Source organism: Dipodomys merriami, unplaced genomic scaffold, assembly GCF_024711535.1.
Source record: "Dipodomys merriami isolate MVZ:Mamm:240054 unplaced genomic scaffold, mDipMer1.0.p SCAF_319, whole genome shotgun sequence".
Classification (NCBI taxonomy): domain Eukaryota; kingdom Metazoa; phylum Chordata; class Mammalia; order Rodentia; family Heteromyidae; genus Dipodomys; species Dipodomys merriami.
The window spans coordinates 527,477-548,030 of NW_027204704.1; the positions used below are offsets into that span (position 1 = coordinate 527,477).

Below are 20,554 nucleotides of genomic sequence, written 5' to 3' on the forward strand. Positions count from 1 at the left end.
GGTTTGCTGTTGCATAAAGATTTTGGCACTGCCCTCCTCTCCTCAGCTGGCTCCTTACCAAACTTTTCTTTCCTGTACCTTCCATTTTGAGTTCTGGCATAGACCATGAGCCCAACCAACTTTCACCACACCAGATGAAGTCTCCACATCAAACTTTTGGTAACAAATATTTAAGTTAAAATATACATATAAAGTTTTGGCTGGTTTTGCTCAGACCCCATAGACAAGTAAGGCAAAAGATGGTTGGCTGTGGATGCTCCAGGTAGTCATCCACTCAAAGTACTGAGACCTCTACAACAGGGACTTCATACAAGGGTGTAAGTGATCCAGAAAAATGAAAGAGAATTTTAAAAGAACTTCTCAATTCATTGAGGGAACAGAAAAAATGTACACTTAATGTTAAACTAATTATGGGAGGAAAAATGACCTAGAGCTGGAAAAACATATAGATATAAGTCCTCAACATAATGCAAGGGGTCCTTGGGTGGTCCCTGAGGGTCTAGTGAAAATCCTATGATAGCTTTATTCAGTTCCCACTGTGCTCAGTATCCCAGCTTCTTTCCCCTTCCAGTCACTCCAGTCATTCCAGGTTAACCTGAGGAAGAAACAAGGTTTCAACTAACATCTTGTTCTCTCATTGGGATCAAGATTGATTGGGAATTGGAGGTTCTTGGTTAAATACTTAGAACTCTGGAGAGCAGACTCTTCAGGGTCCTGACTTTGAATCATATTACCTGCCCCTGCTGATGATATCAGAATTTTCTCTAAAATAAATATGACTTTATTTGTTTACTTTATCCAGTAACATCCACTGAATGGCTATTGAAAATAATCTAATTTAGAGTTGAAATCTTCATACAAAGGCAGAACTCTTCTGAAGCCTAATTTTGAAAAGGGCTACAGGATGAACCATATGGTAGGACCCTTGACATTCTGAAAACTTATGTAACTTAACCCACTCTTAGTGATTGTGTCTGGGGTGAATATGTACCTAAGTCATGGTTCACCACTTCTCTTCTGAGGACATAGCTTTTAGAATGAGCTGAAATTAGGTATCTTGTCAATCACCCCTGGGAGTGACCTTGAAATAAAGTGCAATCAGAAAGGGAAAAACAACAAAAATGCTTAAACACATCTGAACAGCTCAGATTGAAAAGAGGTTTTCTCCTACATATATGTGCACACAGCACAAGATCACAGTCTTCTCGTTCGAGTATATTGGTATTCTGGGACCTTAAACCATCACTACTTGATACTTCTTTTCTTATGATGCTGTTTCAAGTATACTGAAATATTTGGCCACATTTTATATGTTGAGATCTCTCTTTGAAGGTCTCATTCCACACTTTACAGATGTGCACCACATTGTCCTGCATAGTATGTTGAACTTCTACAAGAACTTATGAACCAGTCAGAAACATAAAGGTCTGTGTATGTGGATTCACTTGACAAAAGAAACCAAAATATTCATACAATCTATCATTACCCTGGCTTATAAGACATTTCAATATCAACCACAATTGAGGACAATGACTATACTCTATGGATGACTTTAGGCTTAAACAAGAATGGTAACTTTTTTGCATGAGGGCCTAAAACCTATTTTACAAAATATCTTCCCTGGCCTTGGAGTTCTTTCTACTCCTGTCCCTGAACTTTGGTAATAAAAGAACAAAAGTGTTGACAGTCTATCAACTTCATTCACAGCACTACTTGTGGGAAATTTGGTGATAATTGGCCAAAACACTTTTACAGCAATTCCTACCTAGTTTGCCTTTCAATTGTGATCTTTAAACCTCATACTCTTGAGCAAGTAAGAATCCCGATGTGAAGCACCAGTGCCCTGTTAGATCAGGAGATCTCAATTCCTTGATTCAAACAGGACTCATGGTGTCCACATAACAGGATATAAAATTCATAATATCATATAGCCATATGCAAAGGTCCTTTTCCAATCACTTGGTAAAGGACTGTTTACCTATCATTGGGTAAACCACACCCAAATTCTTCTACTAAATATTTGGAAGAATGTATTGGTTACACGTATCTTATTATTGGTCCTCAGGTTGAATTCAGGGGCAAAAATTTGTGAGGCTTCCTTTACCTTCTATGCCAGGTGCCCTTTTTGTATCACTGATTTTTCACCTTAGGGTCTTGCTTCTCTGCCTGGGCCTTTCAACACACTAATTTTATAATTACATATCACAAGTAGCAAAAAAGATAGGCACATATACCCAGAGCCATGCTTTTATTGGCTAAGATACCATTTCCATGGAGCTTTTGCATGGGATGTCCTACAAAACTATCTAATTTTAGCTTTCAGAGTAGTTAGCATTCCACACATGAGGGAGTGTAATTGCTCATTTTTAATTGCTGGTCTGAAATTAAAAGAACAAAGGGTACTTTACCAATTCAGTGAGCATTAAGTCCCTTTAATTCTGAATTCAAGCAAAGTGTTGGCCAAATGATAATAACAAAAATAATTCAAAACATTAATAAAATATGTGATCATCAGGCATACTTTTAATGAATGTGGTATGTTGGTTCATAATTTGAGGTATATAACAGGCCTAGGTAGGATTCCAGTCTGTGAACCATCCCTTCTCAGAAAGCATACAGTTTGTAAACATGGGAGAATGAGCGATTTCCAAATGGATAGAGAGAGAGAGAGAGAGAGAGAGAGAGAGAGAGAGAGAGAGAGAGAGAGAGAGAGAGAGAGAGAGAGAGAGAGAGAGAGTGGTACAAATAGGAAGGCCAAGAGCACAGGTGCCTCCCAATCCCATTTTTTTTACTAGGCCTCTGTAAATAAGCAGAAGGGTATGCCTGCGAAGGTGGCTCAGTGTTAGAGAACTTGCCATGCATGCATGAGGAACTGGGTTGGATTCCCCAGCACCACATAAGCAAAAAGAAAAAGCTTTTATGGAGGCCAAGATGAGAGAATCTCATCTTGAAGCCAGAGTTGGCTTCAACTCAGTTCCTGAGTTCAACACGTCATATTGGCACAAAAACATTCCTTCATGAAAGTGTGAAAGTAGAGCTCTTCAAGTAACCAAAAAGCTCTGGACATATCTAGAATGATTGGCTTATATAGGATCTGGAGACTTGGACTTGGTTTATTAATTAAGCACTTTCTGATGTAACAAACATTTTTTTCTAAATGCTTCCAGGATATCTCTAATTACATAACTATACAGTGGCATCTATCTTGGCTCTAGAAATTCTAATGTTAGGTCAAACTTTGTGTTTCTGTAAAAGAAAACAGTATATTTGTTGGAAGCCACATTATTTTAGATGGAATACTGGAGTCTATTACACAGCTAGCAGTCTGCAAGCAGCCTGTTGTAACAAAGACTTGCACTTCACAAATACATTTAGACAGCTTGGAAACAGGACAGAAAGGGGGGGGGGGGAGTGAAATAAAAACAACACCAAGAAACCACTCAGCACCAAGAGAGTGCTGAATTGGGACACTATGATGACCAGAGACAAGCGAGGAGACAGCACAAAGGACATGATTACAGAAATATGTGGCATGGCATCTGGTGCCACTGCTGGGCCAGCCTAAATAGGGCCTAAGCAGGAGGCAGGTCTACAGGAAATTCCCAGTCCCAGGCACTGGACTATCAGTTTGAGTAATATATCAGCCAAATGCCCATGCCTGCTTGCAGGGATACAGCCACACCCATCAGTTGGGTGGTAAGTGATGGATGGGTCATTTCCTTCCCCCTGCATGAAAACAAGATGCCAGACCCCACCATCTACCATGTGGCCAATAGGGCACCAGCCACACCTGACCTCCTTACTTAATATTATTGAATTAGTAAATCAATTTATAAAATGTTACATCCTCTATATCATTTTGTAAACATTCAAAAATTTTCTTTTTGTAAAAGCCATATTTCTTGAGCTCCACCTCTGAAACAATAATTCTCACATTCACCAATAATTAAACATATTTCTTTTGAATAGTTTATGTCTTCCTTCTTCCTCATTCCTTCCCTTCTTCTTTCCTTTTCTCACTTTCCTACTCCTTCCTTCCTTCCTCTCAGGGTCTAGAAGTGATGCTGTAGCTCAAGTGGCACATGGTTTTATTTTTTTGTTAACTTCAATTTTTGTGAGAGATTGATCAATATCTTTGTGTGCTTGATTATTTCCCCTAATGTCATATCTACTTTGGCCCTCTATGAGATAACATGGGTGTTTTATTATAGATAACTGGTGTTTTATTATAGCTCACTCAGCAGAACAACTAAATGGGCTAAGAGTGAATCAATCACAAGTTTTTCATCACCAGTGATTAATTAAACAAAAGTGCAAGCACTGAAGACACTTTGGGGTTCTCCCCCAAGACAAAATGCAGAGATTCTAGTATTTATTAATCCATCATAATTTTATCGTAAAGATACAGTATAGATTGGTTATACTATTATATGAGTTAGGTCATTAATACATTTTCTATTGAGCATTGTTACCCCTCCAAGAAAGACTTTACTACTGTTATGACTTTCTCTAGAAAACCTTTCCATTTTTTCTACATACGATTTTTCTCCTCTTTGTCTGTGAGGGTGTGTGTGTGTCTGTGTGTTTTATGTGTTCTGTGATGAACCCTGAGCTGTGTCTTGTAGTTCGAGGACTCCACATCTGCTATATCATAAGGTCTCTATCCTGTATTGGTTCTGTATTGCAATTTCAATTTTCTTACAGATCAAAGACTTTCCCCATTTTGTACAATCCTAAGTTATTTCATTTGTGTGAAGCAACTTATGTGTGTTAAGCTGTGACCTCCAGGTCTTTCCACATTAGTCGCACTCATATGGTTTCTCTCCTTGTGTTCTCTGATGGATGTTAAGGTTTGCCTTCCAGGTGAAAGAATTTCCATGTCTGCTACATACATAACATTTCTCTCTGGTGGGTTTTTTTTCTGATGGACAGAAAGGTGTACGTTCTGGATGAAAGACTTTCCACATAGGTTACAATCATAAAATTTCTCTCCTGTGTGTGCTCTCTGGTGGATAGAACGTTGTAGCTTCTGGCTGAAAATCTTTCCACAAATATGACATTCGTAAGGTTTCTTTCCTGTGTGTATTATCTGATGGACATTGACGCTTGACTTCCAAGAGAAGGACTTTCCATACATGTTTCATTCATAAGGTCTCTCTAATGTGTGTGTTTTCTGGTTTACAGTAAGGTTTCTTTTATGGGTGAAAGACTTTCTACACAAGTTACTTTCATAAGGTTTCTCTCTAGTATGTGTTCTCTGGTTGACATTAAGATTTGATTTCTTGATGAAAGATTTCCCACACATCTTACATTCATAAGGTTTCTCTCCTGTGTGTGTTCTCTGGTGCAAAGTAAGATATGCCTTGCAGGAGAAAGACTTTCCACAAATGTTACATTCAAAAGGTTTCTCTTTTGTGTGTGTTCTCTGGTGGCGATAAAGCTTTGATTTCTCGGTGAAAGACTTTCGACACACGTTACATTCCTAAGGTTTGTCTCTAGTATGTGCTCTCTGGTGGCGACTAAGGTTTGATTTCTTGGTGAAAGACTTTCCACAGTTGTTACATTCATAAGGTTTCTCTCCTGTGTGCGTTCTCTGGTGGACAGTAAGATATGCCGTCCAGGAGAAAGACTTTCCACAAATGTTACATTCAAAAGGTTTCTCTTTTGTGTGTGTTCTCTGGTGGCGAGTAAGGTGTGTCTTCCAGGTGAAAGACTTTCCACACTTGTTACATTCATAAGGTTTCTCTCCTGTGTGTGTTCTCTGGTGTCTAGTAACATATTCCTTCCAGGAGAAAGACTTTCCACAAATGTTACATTCAAAAGGTTTCTCTTTTGTGTGTGTTCTCTGGTAAACAGTAAGCTTTGATTTATGGATGAAAGACTTTCCACAAATGTTACATTCATAAGATTTCTCTCTAGTATGTGTTCTCTGATGGAGAGTAAGCTTTGATTTCTGGGTGAAAGACTTTCCACACTTGCTACATTCATAAGGTTTCTGTCCTGTGTGTGTTCTCTGGTGTCTAGAAAGATATGACTTTCTTGTGAAAGATTTTCCACAAATGTTACATTCATAAGGTTTCTCTCCTGTGTGTGTTCTCTGAGGGACAATAGGGTGTGTCTTCTCAGTGAAAGACTTTTCACACTGTTTACATTTGTCAACTACAGAAGACACATGAGCACTATATGCAGCACACATCTTACCGGGTTCACTGAAAATACCCATGCGCTGACAGCCAGTGACCTTTTCTATCCTCATCCGTAAGGAGTTCCCATTATTCTTAATCAGTTCTGACTTCTGTATGGAGCTCAAATGAAAACTTCTTATAAGTCTCACTTTTCCCTCCCCTTGGTTACTATTCAGGATTGCTACTTCAGAGAGATACTTCTTGTGACTTTCCTGGCAGGTGTTAATCACATCCTCCATTTCTGGGGCATCTAAAATGAATAATAGAAAAATAGACAAAAACATAAATGAGACCCACAAATTCCTTACTATAATGATATTTCCTCAAATTCTGTTACTAGATTTTCAAATATGAAAGCATTGCTTTATGCAGAATATATACTTTTCTCTGCAATATAGTAATTAAGAAAGTAGTACTGACATTTTACAATGGAAAATAATGTTTTTCTGTATTTCAGATTTTTATATTTTTCTCAAGGAAATATTTACTCAAATTATTCATCTCCATACTCTTAATGCTTCCATTCTGAATCTCCCTCTATGCCCAGCACCACTGATAAGAAATTGTCCTGATCCTATTTTCCTCCTACCTGCAAAATACTAGTTTAAAATAAAATGAGATTTCCTTACTACATTTCTTATTGTCTTCTTCACTTTATGAATAACTTCTCTACAGATAAAGAGAATTTCTATCATTTCCTACACTGGAACATCAAATTCAGTTTATCTCCACAAGAATTCTGGATTGACAATTCCTTGAGACAAAGGATCACCTAGTTCTCTTCCATACATGACTCAGGGCACTAGGAATACTATTGCTCTGTACAGCTCAAGATAAACAGACCCACTGGGCTCTGGACCCAACATCACTATTCAAGATGCTTTAACTCACATGTGAAATTCTCTTCTGAGCCTTCTCTCATCCATGGTTCTGCACCTTGCTCCAGCTTCACAATCAATATAGTTTTAGGAACACAGTGCCCTGTGAATAAGAAATAGTGGAGAACTATTGCTCTTCCTGGGTCACCATTAATGTAATGTTGCAGATATCCTGTTCACTGGGTTGCTCCTAAATCTGGTTTCTCAATTGTTTTATTTTTGGGGGGTGGGATCGGTTGTGGGGCCTGAACTCTGAGCCTGGGAGCTGTATCACACCTCCTAAGCTGAAGGCTAGCACTCTATCACTTGAGCCACAACACCAATTCTGTCTTTTTTTTCCTTCTTTTTTGGTGCTGAGGAATCGAACACAGGGCCACAAGCATGCAATCACGGGGTGAACCACTGAGGCACCTTCCCAGCCCATGGTTTCTCAATTCTTAACAGCTCCATGGTGTACTTTCCCCCAGCTTTGGGTTTATTTTGCCAATGTGTGGCTTGAACTCAGCTCTTTTGCTCAAATCTAGCATTCTACTAGTTTGTGTCTTGGCTACATTTCTAGTTTTTGAATGGTTAATTGGAGATAAGAGTATCATGTTCATTTTTCTACAGTTGCTGGCTTCAAACCAAAACCTTCCGATTTCAGCCTACAGAGTATCCAGGATTCCAACCTTGAAGCAATGCAGCCTATGTCTGGTTTGACTTACAAATACACACTTTCACACTTTCAACTACTGACTTCCAGATAATACTGACAGTAGTAATGTATATTCTATCTAGACTGTAGATCCACCTATAATAATCACCCCAAGTCTGGGAAGTCAGTTTCCTGTTAGTGGATCATAGTTTAGAACTTTTGTCCAACTACTAATTTGCCTTCTTAAAAAATGAGAATAAAATTAGCTCTTGAGTTACATATAATGAAGTTGAAGTTTCCCTTAGAAAGAAATGACACTTCTCATGGACTGGAATCCTTTTTTTTTCAACAAAATGTAATGGTCCAAAGGCTTACACTTGTAACCCTCCATTTAGGAGGTATGATCAGAAGAGGCAGGCTTGAAACCATCCTGGGCATCCAACTTAAGAATATATCCCAAAATAAAATCCAAAATAGAGTTGTGTCTCGAGCAGTAGTGTGAAAGGCAAACAACATCAAGCTCCCCAACCTGAATTTGGCTGGCTTTTATACTAGCAGTTTTTTACCTGGGAATGGACTGGAATATTATACCTAAAAACATAAACAGTCAAATGTCAACTAAAATAAAAGCACTTGATCTTCCAAATAAAAGTGACCTTTGCTCACCCAAGGATATTAGGTTGCTATAGGTCTCCAGCATTACTTCTTTATAAAGGTTCCTCTGTCCAGGATCCAGATCCTGCCACTCCATCCAGGTGAAGTCCACAGCCACATCATCAAATGACATCAGCTTCTGTAATGGCACATGTCCATCAAGAAATTAGATCTGGGTCATGAGAATTCCAAACTGGAATTTCATTATGCTGCAGGTATGCTTTTGTCTTACATTAAATGTTTGCAGCTGGCTATGTTATTTTTTCACAGGGAAAATTAAATAGCAACTTACAAATATTTGACAATACATAAAACTGATCATTAAAATACACAGATTTGCAGGGCATTGGTGGCTTATGCCTGTAATCCTAGCTATTGAGGAGGCTGAGGTCTGAGGATCAAGTTTCATGGCCAGCCCAGGCAGGAAAGTCCATGAGACACTTATCTCCAGTAAACCACCAGAAAACTGAAAGTAGCACTGTGACTCAAGTGGTAGAGCACTCACCTTGACCTGAAGAGCTGAGGGACAATAACCAGGCCTAGAATTCAAGCCCCAAGACAAATAAAAAGTTACAGATTCCCTAATGTTTGCAAACACATTTCTGCTGCTAGCAATAGAGACAAGATAAAAATTCTAAGGAGACAATAATCTGGCATGATGACATTAAGTTTAAGGTGGTGACTAAAAAATTATATTATTATTTTTGATAAAATTTTAGTACATATAAGCGTAACAATGAATTAAACAGATATTTTCTCTTCATTTACATTTACTGCTTCACCGTAAATCCTATTTAGACCTTCTATTAACAAGTACTCTCATAAGCAAGCAGAACACATTCAGGATATCACATGGGATACAGAACATAGAACATTACTAGATCAAAGAAAAGCAGTGTCCACATGAATATTATAAAACAGTAACAGTACTCCAGAAAGTAGCTAATGATTTATTGGGCCCTTATAAGATTTGATTTAGTTCCAACATAAAAATATCCTAGGTTATCCATGTTTGGTTTAAATACTAAATATTGAAATGTGGTCATAGATACCCTGATATTTAATTCCTATGTAAAAAAGAACTGCTACCATGAAGTTTTGTAAACTCTCTATATTCTACAATACAAAATATAGGTGGGAGGTGAATAAAATGTTCCTTGAGAAGATTTTCATTTTAATAGGCCTTCATGGAAGGTGGAGGCAAATTGATGGAGACTCAAGGAACACTCAAGATGACAAAAATGATAAATCTGACTAAATGGTCAAATGTGTTAAATATTCCTGAGTCATTTCTCCAGTAGATCCCTAAAGATATATTTCCACTTTTGTTAGTTAATAGTGAAATTCCTCAGAGATCAAAATCAATTCCTCAGCAAACTACTGTGAGATTTTGCAACAAATGATATTTCTAATAAAGAAAATCTCATCACTGTATTATTTTTTTAATCAAAACTACCTATCCTATACTAGCAGTGAATGAAAATATTTAAAAGTACTGGTACGGAAAAACAAAACAGTACCATGACAAATGAAGTTAGAGCAAAAATAACAGAATCAGGTGAAATCAAATTTTCTTGTAGTTTATCAATTGGAGGAAGGATGTCCTTTTCTGTATGGAACTCTGAAGTTGAGCTGAAGGGGGAAAAGGTTTGAAAGGTTGGAATTCCACCCTGAAAGCATTGAGAGCACTGAGAGATGGCTGCAGAAGGCTTAAAAGAGAATTCTGGAGATGGTTAAGAGACTGGAGGGCAGGCCTTTTCCTTACTGTTGGAAAGATAGCATCTGAAACTGAGCTGCTGTTCACCTTGAAGGCTAGGTAAGGTGAACTTCATGTCTGCATTTTCTCTGCGCGACAGTATTCTGTCCCAGGAGAATAAGGAAACATGTTTGCCTCACAACCTGTTGTGGCTCAGATTGTAATATTAATATAGATACTTCAATTTTGCATATTATCAATGGTAATTTTCCCTGTGTGAACTCAAGGAACTATGCTTGCTTGCTGGCAACCAGAGACCAAGTGCTAGAGAGGCTTCAGAACCCTGGTTTCCCCTAAGTCTATCTGTTTATGTTTTGGTGTTTCTCTAATTTTCTTTGTTTCTGGAATCCTGTAGAACTCTCTAGGCAACATTTTCCTATACAGTGGGTAAGAAAAATGTCAATCCTAAGAGCCATGTCAGCAAACTAAATCTAATCACTAAGAAAAAGTAGTTCCCAGATAGTTCATTGAAGAAAAGAAAAAACTGAGAGACATATGGAGGAAAGACAGGAGAAAAGTAAGAAAAAATGATTCAAAGATACATACAAAGAGAGAGAAACAGAAAAATAACCAACACAAGTGAGTAGAAAACCAAAAGTAGAGAGACATTATAGAGGAAAGGAATCTTGTGAGGATACATTAGAAAACAAACAAGATTTTGAAAAAAGACCATAAAGTTTAGCAACAAATATAGCCTCAGCTTCAAGTAAGACCAAGACCATGACCATGAAGTAGTTCAAGAAGTATATATGGATAGTAATTTAAGTACATATAGGTTAATCATTCCTTAAGAACAAACGAAGGTGCGTATGACCACACTATTTCAGCAAATCCAGGAAAATTTCATTGAGATAGTTTAATGTTACTCATGAGGATGTGATCTGGTTGCAATCTACCCTTCACCTTCCATGAGATGTAACCTGATCGGTGTCACTACATCACATAACAGGTATGACTACATGTTATGACAAGATGAAACCTAGACATTCTGAAGCCAATCTGAATTCAACTTAGAAAGAATATAACCATTTAATCTGCTAAACCTACAAGTAATATTTATCTCCTACAAGCCATCTTTATCTGATTTATTAATATGTTCTTGAGGCTAATTCTGTGTGGTTTGTAGTATTTTTAAATCTTGGACATCTTTAGGTTCATATATTGTAATGGAAAACAAATGAGAAACAAAAAATAAAACTCACCAGAGATCCATTCATTCTGTTTTGCTGCTGACAATGAACAGAAGACTCTGGAAGCATGGCTGGGATATAAGGCAAATGACATATTCAGAAATGAATCTGTGAGATTTTGGTTCCAGAATTTTCTCTTGCAAACATAATACATGGGCTGCAAAACCATAAAACTTTCTTAGGAGAATATTTAACATCTCAGACAGAGCATTAAGGTCTCCAAGAAAAACAAATCCAGTCCATTTCCTGATAGATAGATATTATTAAACCAACTAATTTCTATGTTTTTGTACACATTAAATTCGAAAAAATGAATGCTCCCACAATTATTATTGAATGCTTGAAACAAAAACATATCACATTTCCATGAAAAGTATTTATTACTGAATATACTTCGGGATGAAAGAACTGCTTTTTTCAATGCAAAGGTATCCTAGGAATCCATTGGAATTTGTGTTCTACCTCATTCACTTATATATTTAAACACCAGGGAAAGCATGTATTATGTATCTCAGTAGTTTTCCCCCAAAGGTAGAGAAAAAATGTATGCAGAATATATTTCTTTTCTTATAATATTTCAACAATGGTTGTCAAATGGCACATTTCACTGTACCCATCGCACACATATGCAATGACTTGCAATTTCCATTTAACATGCTTTGGCCAAAGGGACATGAGTAAAGATGAGGTAAACCCAGGTTGGAGAAGTCCCTAATGTTCATTTCTCTAAACAGTCTTGGAAAGAACCTTGGCCATCCTAAAGATACAACATAAAATACTGCATATAGGAGTGACACACCAGAAGATAAGCAACACCTACAAAGCAAACAAACTTGAGTAAGACATATTACTTCAAGTTTTCTTCTGTGATTTTTCTTTTGAGGCCAAATGTCCCTGACCAATACTTTCTGTACTACCAGGCAAAACCAACCGATAAGAGCTAGCATTAGCAAATCCTTAGATGGGACATTTAACATGAGTTTGCATGATGACATACTAAAAATCATAGTGGTAACAGGCTGAATAAATTAGCAAGAAGAAGATTAGGGATTACTACATGAATATATACTTTCAGTCATAACAATTACACCACCATCCCAGACCACAGCCTTAGGTACCCTCTGATAACTACCCTCTGGTTTATTCCTCAATCCAGTGCATCACAATTCCTGGAAATTAGTTTAAATCTTACAACAACACAAAGTGATTAACAGTGGTGTAGGAAAGAGTACCACGAGAATCTGGTGCTCAAGGAAGTAGCAACAATTTTTGCAGAAGGCAAGGGAAGCTAGCTTTTCTGTGTCTTCCCATTAGGGCTTCTCAGAATTGACAAGGTCTGTCCATTTAGGATGGAGATTCCTATTCATAGGGTGCTCTGCTTCAAACATTGCTAGGCTTCATTCCTCAAAATACAGGACCAGCACTCACTACTCCAATATCCCATGTACAACTGTCTCTAGAAACAGAGTCATGTACAAATACTTGTGAACTCAAGCCAGGAGATTAAAAACTCAAGCCAAAGTGAATAAATTATCTCTAGGAGAATCAACACAGAAGCCTCAAATACAACTGCAATGTAAGAGGACTCAAGGCAGGCATACTTGTCACAATTTCACTAGAATTCTTCCTGTACTCCTCTTACACCTGGGAAAAGCAAATAAAGTCACATGAGTTAATAGAAGAATCCCTTGGTCTTGGAGTACAAATACACGGCTCTTAGGCTCTCCTGGTCTGGACAATCACCCAGCTTGCTCTCAGACATTTGGAAACCAGGTTCTTGCATCTGAAGGCCCTGAGGCTAATGGCAGCAAAAACTGCTGTACTTCAAACAAATTATCAACCCCAGACTGGAGAAAAGCGTGGAAAGGGAAGTAGGCGCTTTGGCTCAAGTATAAAGCTCTCCCTCTGAGCTGAGGAGCTCAGGAATGCTGCTTGCAGGCCCAGAGTTCATGCCCCACCAAACAAATAGAAACAGAAAAACAGAAACCCATGGAGGGGAGACTCCCCAGCAATCGCACAGTTCCTACCTGACATCAGTTCCAAAGCATGAGATTCCTTCAAGTTACAGCTCCCAATCTACACTTCACAGAGCTGGGCGCCGGCCTCCTGGGTCCCACCTGTGAAAGTTCAAACAGTACTTCAGGGCACTTCCAGCAGCAAGGCAAAGGAAAAGAATGCGGAAGAGGCCAACTTAAAACACCCATGGTGGGTGGGGAGACGCATGCGCAAAAGCATCTTCTGCCCCACCTCCACCCTCCAAAAAACAAAAACAACCCAAGACTTTCAAAGAAAATATCCTCCATGGAGACTACAATTCCCACAATGCTCAGTGCCACCCTGCTACATACCTTGGAAAAAGTGTTCTTGTCTGTATTGGGACTTTTCTCTCCCTGCTGTGGGAGTTAAGCTCAGTTTCTTCTTGAAAACCACTGTTTCCTCTTGAAATACATAAAACCAATCAGAAAATGGATATATATGGGGAGAATTGGATGCATTGGCTTTTTGATTCTGAGTTCTAATAATGAAATTGAGGTTATGAGACTGCGTTGCTTATACCTTTCTGTTTATTCAATGCCTGCATTCTGCAGGATGTAAATTATATCTCTGTTTTGTCTTAATTTTTCTTAATACATCCCCTCTTACTTTACAAAGGTATTCACAGCATCTAAACTTATACCTGGGTCATTTCCCATTGTTGTAATGTATACACTGGCATAAAATAGTAAGCTTGTTAGGTAAATATGCAGCATAATAATTCTGGTGATTTGGATTTCACAAAATCTAACAATTAATTTTCCAGATACTACTCAATTCTATTAAATCAAATGAGTTTTTATTTTTTCTGAATTTTGCATTTAATTTAAGGATTTTATGTTTTGTTTTGCTGTTGGTCCTATCTCTTGAACTCAGAGCTTGGACACTGTCTGTGAGCATTTTCTGTACTCTATTTGCATTTCCTTTAAAAATTTCTTCACGTATCAAGTAAAAAGTTTCCTCACAGGGATTCTTATTTTTGGGGGGGAGGGGTCCGGACGTGGGGCCTGAACTCTGGGCCTGAGCACTGTCCCTCAGCTCTTCAGCTCAAGGCTAGCGCTCTACCACTTGAGCCACAGCACCACTTCCGTCTTTTTTCTTATGTGGTGCTGAGGAATCAAACCCAGGGTCTCGAGCATGCAAGGCAAGTGCTCTATCACTGAGCCACCTTCCCAGCCCCAGTCACAGGGATTCTTATGAACATGGCACATCACCTCCATTTCCCTTCAAAGAGATAGTGCTTTGGGGGGTCAGGGATGAATGCAGGAGGGATAGAAGAGTGAAGTTTAGGCTAGGCTATGGTGATGTGAAGCTTAATCACTTGCAAACCAGTCTGCTTTTGTCTTTTCATTTTGCATGTGAAAATCTCTTTAGAATTCGTACCTCTTCTCTGATCCTAACAGTTCCTCTCAGTAGCTTTAGGCTACATATCTAGGGGACCTCAGACTTGTCTTCTTAGACCTTATCCATTAAACTGTGGAATAAATCTTTTGTCTCCTGCCACAGTCCCATCAGAGCACAAGCAAGGCTCTGAGAGCCAATGGGATGATAATTAAGGAGACAGAGAGATGGCTGATGGCACAATTCTGCTATATTTCTCAAATGCTTGTGTAATATTGGTCTAGACCCACTGTGCCCAAAAGTGCAAACAGCACACATCTTTCTACACTCTATTTCAATACATGTTTTCCACACAAGCCTCCTGTCAGTTAAAGCCCCAGGCCAAAATGCTAGAACATAGACTTCCTCAAACAAATAAAGAGCAAGGACTTGCAGTCCTGAGGGTGAGAGTCAATGGTCCTGAAGCCTTTGTTCACATTTTGTCTGCTTCTGGCAGCACCCCAGGGTCTACAACAGTCTCCCTCTCTCTTATCAGAGAAACTACACTTGTCTCTTAGGTGTTTATTGTGATTTTTTGTAACCCCTTCCATAAAAAATAATTGGGAAAGACTGGATTGGAATCTTTCACGTATGATTTTAGTTCTCCACTGTATGGGTTCTCCATGTCTCTATTGTGGACCAGAACTATTCCTCATGAAAATGGGAATCAAAGAGCATATTTGAATGTATAGACTTCAACTTGAAAGCACCTCTAACAATATACAGAAAAAATATATAACAATATACAGGAAAAAAAGCCTACATTTGTGATGAATTTCTTTATTCTTTTATCCTTTTGTTTTGTTTTGTTTTTGGTTATGCCACTAGAACGGTGAGCCTAGGAACCATCCCTTAGCCCTTCAGCTCAAGTGCTCTATATTGTGAGCTAAAGCACCAATTCTGTTTTTCTGGTTTTTATTGGAGATAAGTGTCTCACAGACATTGCTGCCCAGGCTGACTTTGGACTGCGATCCTCAGGTTTCAGCCTTTTGAATAGCTAGGATTAAAGACATGAGGCACCAGCACCTAGCTTGCATTTCTTTCCTTTTATGTCCCAGCCATGGAGCTTGAACTCAGTGCCTGGACACTGACCCTGAATTTTTGCTCAAAACTAGCACCCAACTCCTGGAGCCACAATTCCGTGTTTGGCTTTTTCTATGTATGTGGTACTGAGGACTTGAACCATGGCTTCATGCGTGTTAGGTAAGCACTCTACCACTGTTTCGGGACAGCCACAACACCAACAGTGCTCTGGAAGGGCAATGGGATGATAATGGAACAGACTGAGAGAAAGCCATTGACAAATCTCTCTTTATTCCAGCAATAACCTAAGCTATAGACACTTTTTAGATCTGTCCAGTGCTTGCATCACATTGTTCGAGGAACTCTCTGTGCCAACAAGTGCAGACTATATGCATCATTCTTCATTCTATTTCAACCCTTGTCCACCAAACACCTAGAGGTAAGCCCCCAGGCCCAGAAGCTAAAAGGAACACTCTCTCCTATAAAAAGTGAAGTATTTATAGCCCTGAAGGTTGGAGTCCGTTGTTCTGGAGGTTTTGCTCACACCTTGCCAGCTCCTGGCACCTCAGGGTGTGCACAATTTCCCCCTTTTTCATTTTGTAAATTGAGCAAGTGTCTATCAGCCTGAACCTGGAAAATCAGCAGATCATACATCTCAGGAAGAATGGAAGAAAAAAGAAATACCAAAACAATAAACAGGAAAATGCCTAAGAAATAGCAAAAAGATTGCTATTTCCCCAGGTGAATCCCTGAAGGTAATGGAGAACTGATACAGCTAAGCCTGCGTGGTGGAGTGACCAATACCAGATATCTGACCCTGAAGCTGCATAATATCTTAGCCTATATTATCAGAGGGCAAGATTCTTCAAATATGTTGCTGGATATTGGTCTAAATCATATTTCCATCATATTCAAGGGGGATAACACAGATGTACTGACAATTAGCATGACACATCATTTTTAACTGGGTCTTTGGCAGGTCTATGTGATTATCAACATACATCATTGCTGTTTCCAAATCATAAAACCTATCACAATCATTTTATCTACTCCCACCTGCATGTCAAGGGTACTAGATACATTTCAAACTAAAGTATTAACATGTTGTGCTTTATGTATGCTTTCTACAAGGATCACAGGAGAAGCAGTAGCGCTAGCAAGAAGAGTCAAGGTAGCAATAATGATGGCAACCATTATTCCCCAAAATCTGCAGCAATGGCTAAGAGTCCTCTGAACCTCAATAGCAAACCGAGACCCAAACTTATTATACCATGGTTCTATCAACTGAACATGCAATGTAAGTTAAGGGGATTGCATAGTAAGCTAGGATTACTCATGCAGTTAGTGAGAACACAATTGATCCTGCAAGAGGCAGGAAACACCACCCCACCCTTGAAAACCATACCCAGCCCAACTACTAGCATATATGGATACATAACACAAGCTTGCACAGTAAGTGATACAAAACCATGAAACAGGACAGGTCTCTGGACAGAGGTATAGGATGGTGAGAGGCAATAGTTCAACTAGGCCTCATGGCAGCAGCCAGGCTCAAGATGTCAGGGTGAGCTTGTCCACACAAACTGACAAACATGGGAGCCAGCAAGGTACCACTGATCACATCACTCCTCTAAGACCAGTCCTGCCTTACATACTGGGAGACTCCTACAACCAGAACAGAGGACAAGGTGTGAAATCCACTGGCCCTCCAGGGTGATGGATCATCCCAACCATGGGAGTCGCTGGGCATAGGGGAAGCCAAGAGGGATACACCATATCTCCTGCCAAAGGAATTCTACAAGTGTTATGCTTAAGCTCCATCTTTTTCCATAGGTTCACCATTTCCTCCAGAGGAAGTCAGACCCATAATCTATCCCTGAATACCTTACCATACTTGTACCTTCTACCTCAGGATCTGCAATAGTCAATAACTGTGATCAATGAAGTAAGAGGATATAATATTTGTATAATAATGAGACTTACATCTGTGAGCAAGGAACAATTCAAAAATAATGTAGGAAGTAAATTCTATTTATACTAGTACAATAAACATAATACTTAGAAATGAATGTTTGAAAAATGTAACCAAGAACAATCACAACTATGGGACACAGCTAGTCTAGGAAGCACCCATTTTTACCTGATCCTTATCTACTTGCCTCTCAGGAACTTACTTTTAACTTTTACAGAAAGAAAGAATTATTTTTCCTTCATATTTTATAGGTGCTCCAGTGTTGTCATCTATACAACCAATTGTGCCTCACGATCTCCATTTTCATTAGGAATGGGGCATGTCCACTAAAAGAGGCATGGAGAACCTTGACACTGGAGGACTGAATATCAGGCATGAAAATTTCCTACAAAATCCATCCCAGTCATGATGTGGGGAAAGGATCATCAACAATCACAACAAACCCTTAAGAGACAAGCCTAGGATGTCTGATATTAGGGAGGGAGGGAAAAGCTTTATTCCACAGTGTAATGAATACAGTGTGGGAAGACAAGTCTGATGAGCCCTAGATATGTGACCGAGACTTGCTGACAGGAACTTCTAGGTTCAGAGAAGAGGTAGAAAATCAAAACAAAATAGGATATGCAAAACAGAAAAGTAAAAACAGACTGGATTGGAGCAAGTAATCAAGCTTCACATGAACATGGACCTGCCCTGAACTCTAACTCCTCCCACATTCATCCTGATCTACCTAGACAACCATTTTTGGAAGAGTCTTGGAGGAGGAGTACCATTTTCTAAGAAACCCCTGGGAGGAAACTTTTCACTAGTCCCCTGGAGCAATTAATAAAAGAAAGGCAAGTACAGCACAGCAAATGCTCACAGACAGTGCCCAAGCTCTGAGTTCAAGCCACAGAACCAACAACAAAATGAGGCAAAAAAACTTTTTTAGGAAAGGCAAATTTCAGACACAAATAACCAAAAACTCCTTAAAATTTCATAGATGGAATTTGGGAGTGTCTGGGAAAGTAATGAGTAGAGTTTGACAAATGTATTTAATTCAAAGATTATAAAGTATATTTGACTTTAAATTCTGTTATTTTATTTATATATTATATATATATATAATATGTATATATTACAGAAGGGAAAAATGATGCCAGAATCAATCAGTTTACTGTCTGTAAGTACTTTTTTTTTTTTTTGATCAATCTTGTGTCATGAACCCAGCCTGAGCACTGTCCCTGCGTTTTTCAGTTCAAAGTGAACACTCTACAAGTTGAGCCAGAAGACCACTTCCATTTTTTTGGTAGTTAGTTTGAGATAAGGTTTATGAACTTTCCTGCCCAGGCTGGCTTTGAACTGGGATCCTCATATCTCAGCTTCCTGAGTACCTAGGATTACAGGCATGAGCCATTGGTACCCAGCTGCAAATACTTTTGTAAAGTTAGAGGGGAGATATTCAAAACTTTAAGGAAAAACAGAGACATAACTTACATTCAGCAGAACATACTTTTTGAACAAAAACAAAAATAAAATCTACGTAGATTCATAACTTCAATTATATTTTAAAAAACTAAGAATTAAAAAGACAAATTATGCAATGCTCCTAATACATTTGTGTTTTTAGTTGGTCTCACAATATTTATGATGGTTAACTGATTTTTCAAGAAGAAACTCACCTAAATTCCCGCAGCTGGGAGCGAAAGGTCCCCATGCATCCTTGCACACTTAGGACCAAGTATCTTGTGCCAGTCAAAACCCTGTAACAAGCCCACTTCCTCTAGGTGAATTGTGCATCGCATTCTGGGAATTGTAGTTTCTAGAGGGTCATAGATCCTTTGAAAGTGTGTGTGGGGGCTTGGGGGATTGGGTGTGGAGGGAGGAAGAGGTGCCAGTGCCTCCTTGCTCACTGTTGGTGTTTTTAGTTTGCAAATTCGGGTTACTTTGCTTTTCCCTTGCTGCTGGAAGTGCTCTGAAGTGCAGCTTTGCACTCCATAGTCAGAGCCAAGAGATAGAAGCCCAGATTCTCTTTTTCAGGGGAACTTGGGAGCTGTAACATGAAGAGATCTGAGGCTCCTAGCCAGAGTCTGCCCTTCCCATCTTTTCCGTCTGGAGTGGAAGATATTTAATTAGCCTATTTTACATCATTTAAAATGAGAGAGACTGGCTGGGCAGGCGGTTCAGTTGTAGAGTGCTTGCCTTGCCTGAATGAAGCCCTGGGTTTGATTCCTCAGAACCACATAAGCAGAAAATGCCAGCAGTGCACTGTGGCTCAAAAAGTAGAGTGCTAGCTTTGAGCTGAAGGTCAGAGGGACAGTGCCCAGGATCAGAGTTCAGACCCCACACCAACAAAAAAAATGAGAAAGTTTTCCTTTACGTGTTCACCAAAAACAATTGTTAAAATATAATTTGAATACAATACAATGCCCTTGATATGTGTCTGCCTGTCCTGATTCTTGAACTCAAGGTCTGGAAACTGACCTTGAAATTATTTGGTTCAATGATAATGTTCTACCACTTAAGCCACATTTACACTTCCCACTCCTTTGGTAGAGTATGGGAGATAAGTCTCTCAGACTTTCCTATCCCCCTGGCTTCAATCTGTGATCCTTGTAGGGTTCCTTCATATCCATCCCAGGGGACCACAAGCAGGCACAGGAGAAAGATTATTACAAGGTTTATTAGAAGGACCATATTTCCCAGGACAGGGAACACAAGCAATTGTCCCTCTTCTGGTTGCAACAGGATCTGGGGGGCAGGAAGTGAGTTAAGTACCTGCTCAGGTGAGTCTGAGATGAGAGAGGGAGTGACCAGCTGTGTGGAGGGAACTCTAGGTCTGGGAGGAGCTCAGGTCTGGGTGGAGCTG

At 39.2% G+C, this 20,554-nt stretch overlaps 1 protein-coding gene across 1 annotated transcript; it reads right to left on the minus strand.

The window, feature by feature from the left end:
* Window positions 1-5,482: 5,482 nt before the first annotated feature.
* Window positions 5,483-19,402, minus strand: LOC138841392 (zinc finger protein 717-like). The gene is made up of 5 exons (XM_070042060.1): window positions 19,368-19,402; window positions 17,386-17,515; window positions 8,364-8,490; window positions 7,077-7,166; window positions 5,483-6,435 (listed from the first exon to the last, which is right to left on the minus strand). The coding sequence occupies exons 1-5, from the start codon at window positions 19,400-19,402 to the stop codon at window positions 5,483-5,485; spliced, it is 1,335 nt and encodes a 444-aa protein (XP_069898161.1).
* Between the last annotated feature and the right edge of the window lie 1,152 nt (window positions 19,403-20,554).

Bases quoted from the DNA above. Each gene is read 5' to 3' on its own strand.
- LOC138841392 (XM_070042060.1), bottom strand. From the start codon at position 19,402: ATGGGGACCTTTCGCTCCCAGCTGCGGGAATTTAG. The intron at 8,491-17,385 runs GTAAGGCAGGAC...GTGCCATTACAG, and splicing joins TTGTAGGAGTCTCCCAGTAT to AAGCTGATGTCATTTGATGA. The intron at 6,436-7,076 runs GTGAGTTAAAGC...TATTCATTTTAG, and splicing joins CTCAGAAGAGAATTTCACAT to ATGCCCCAGAAATGGAGGAT.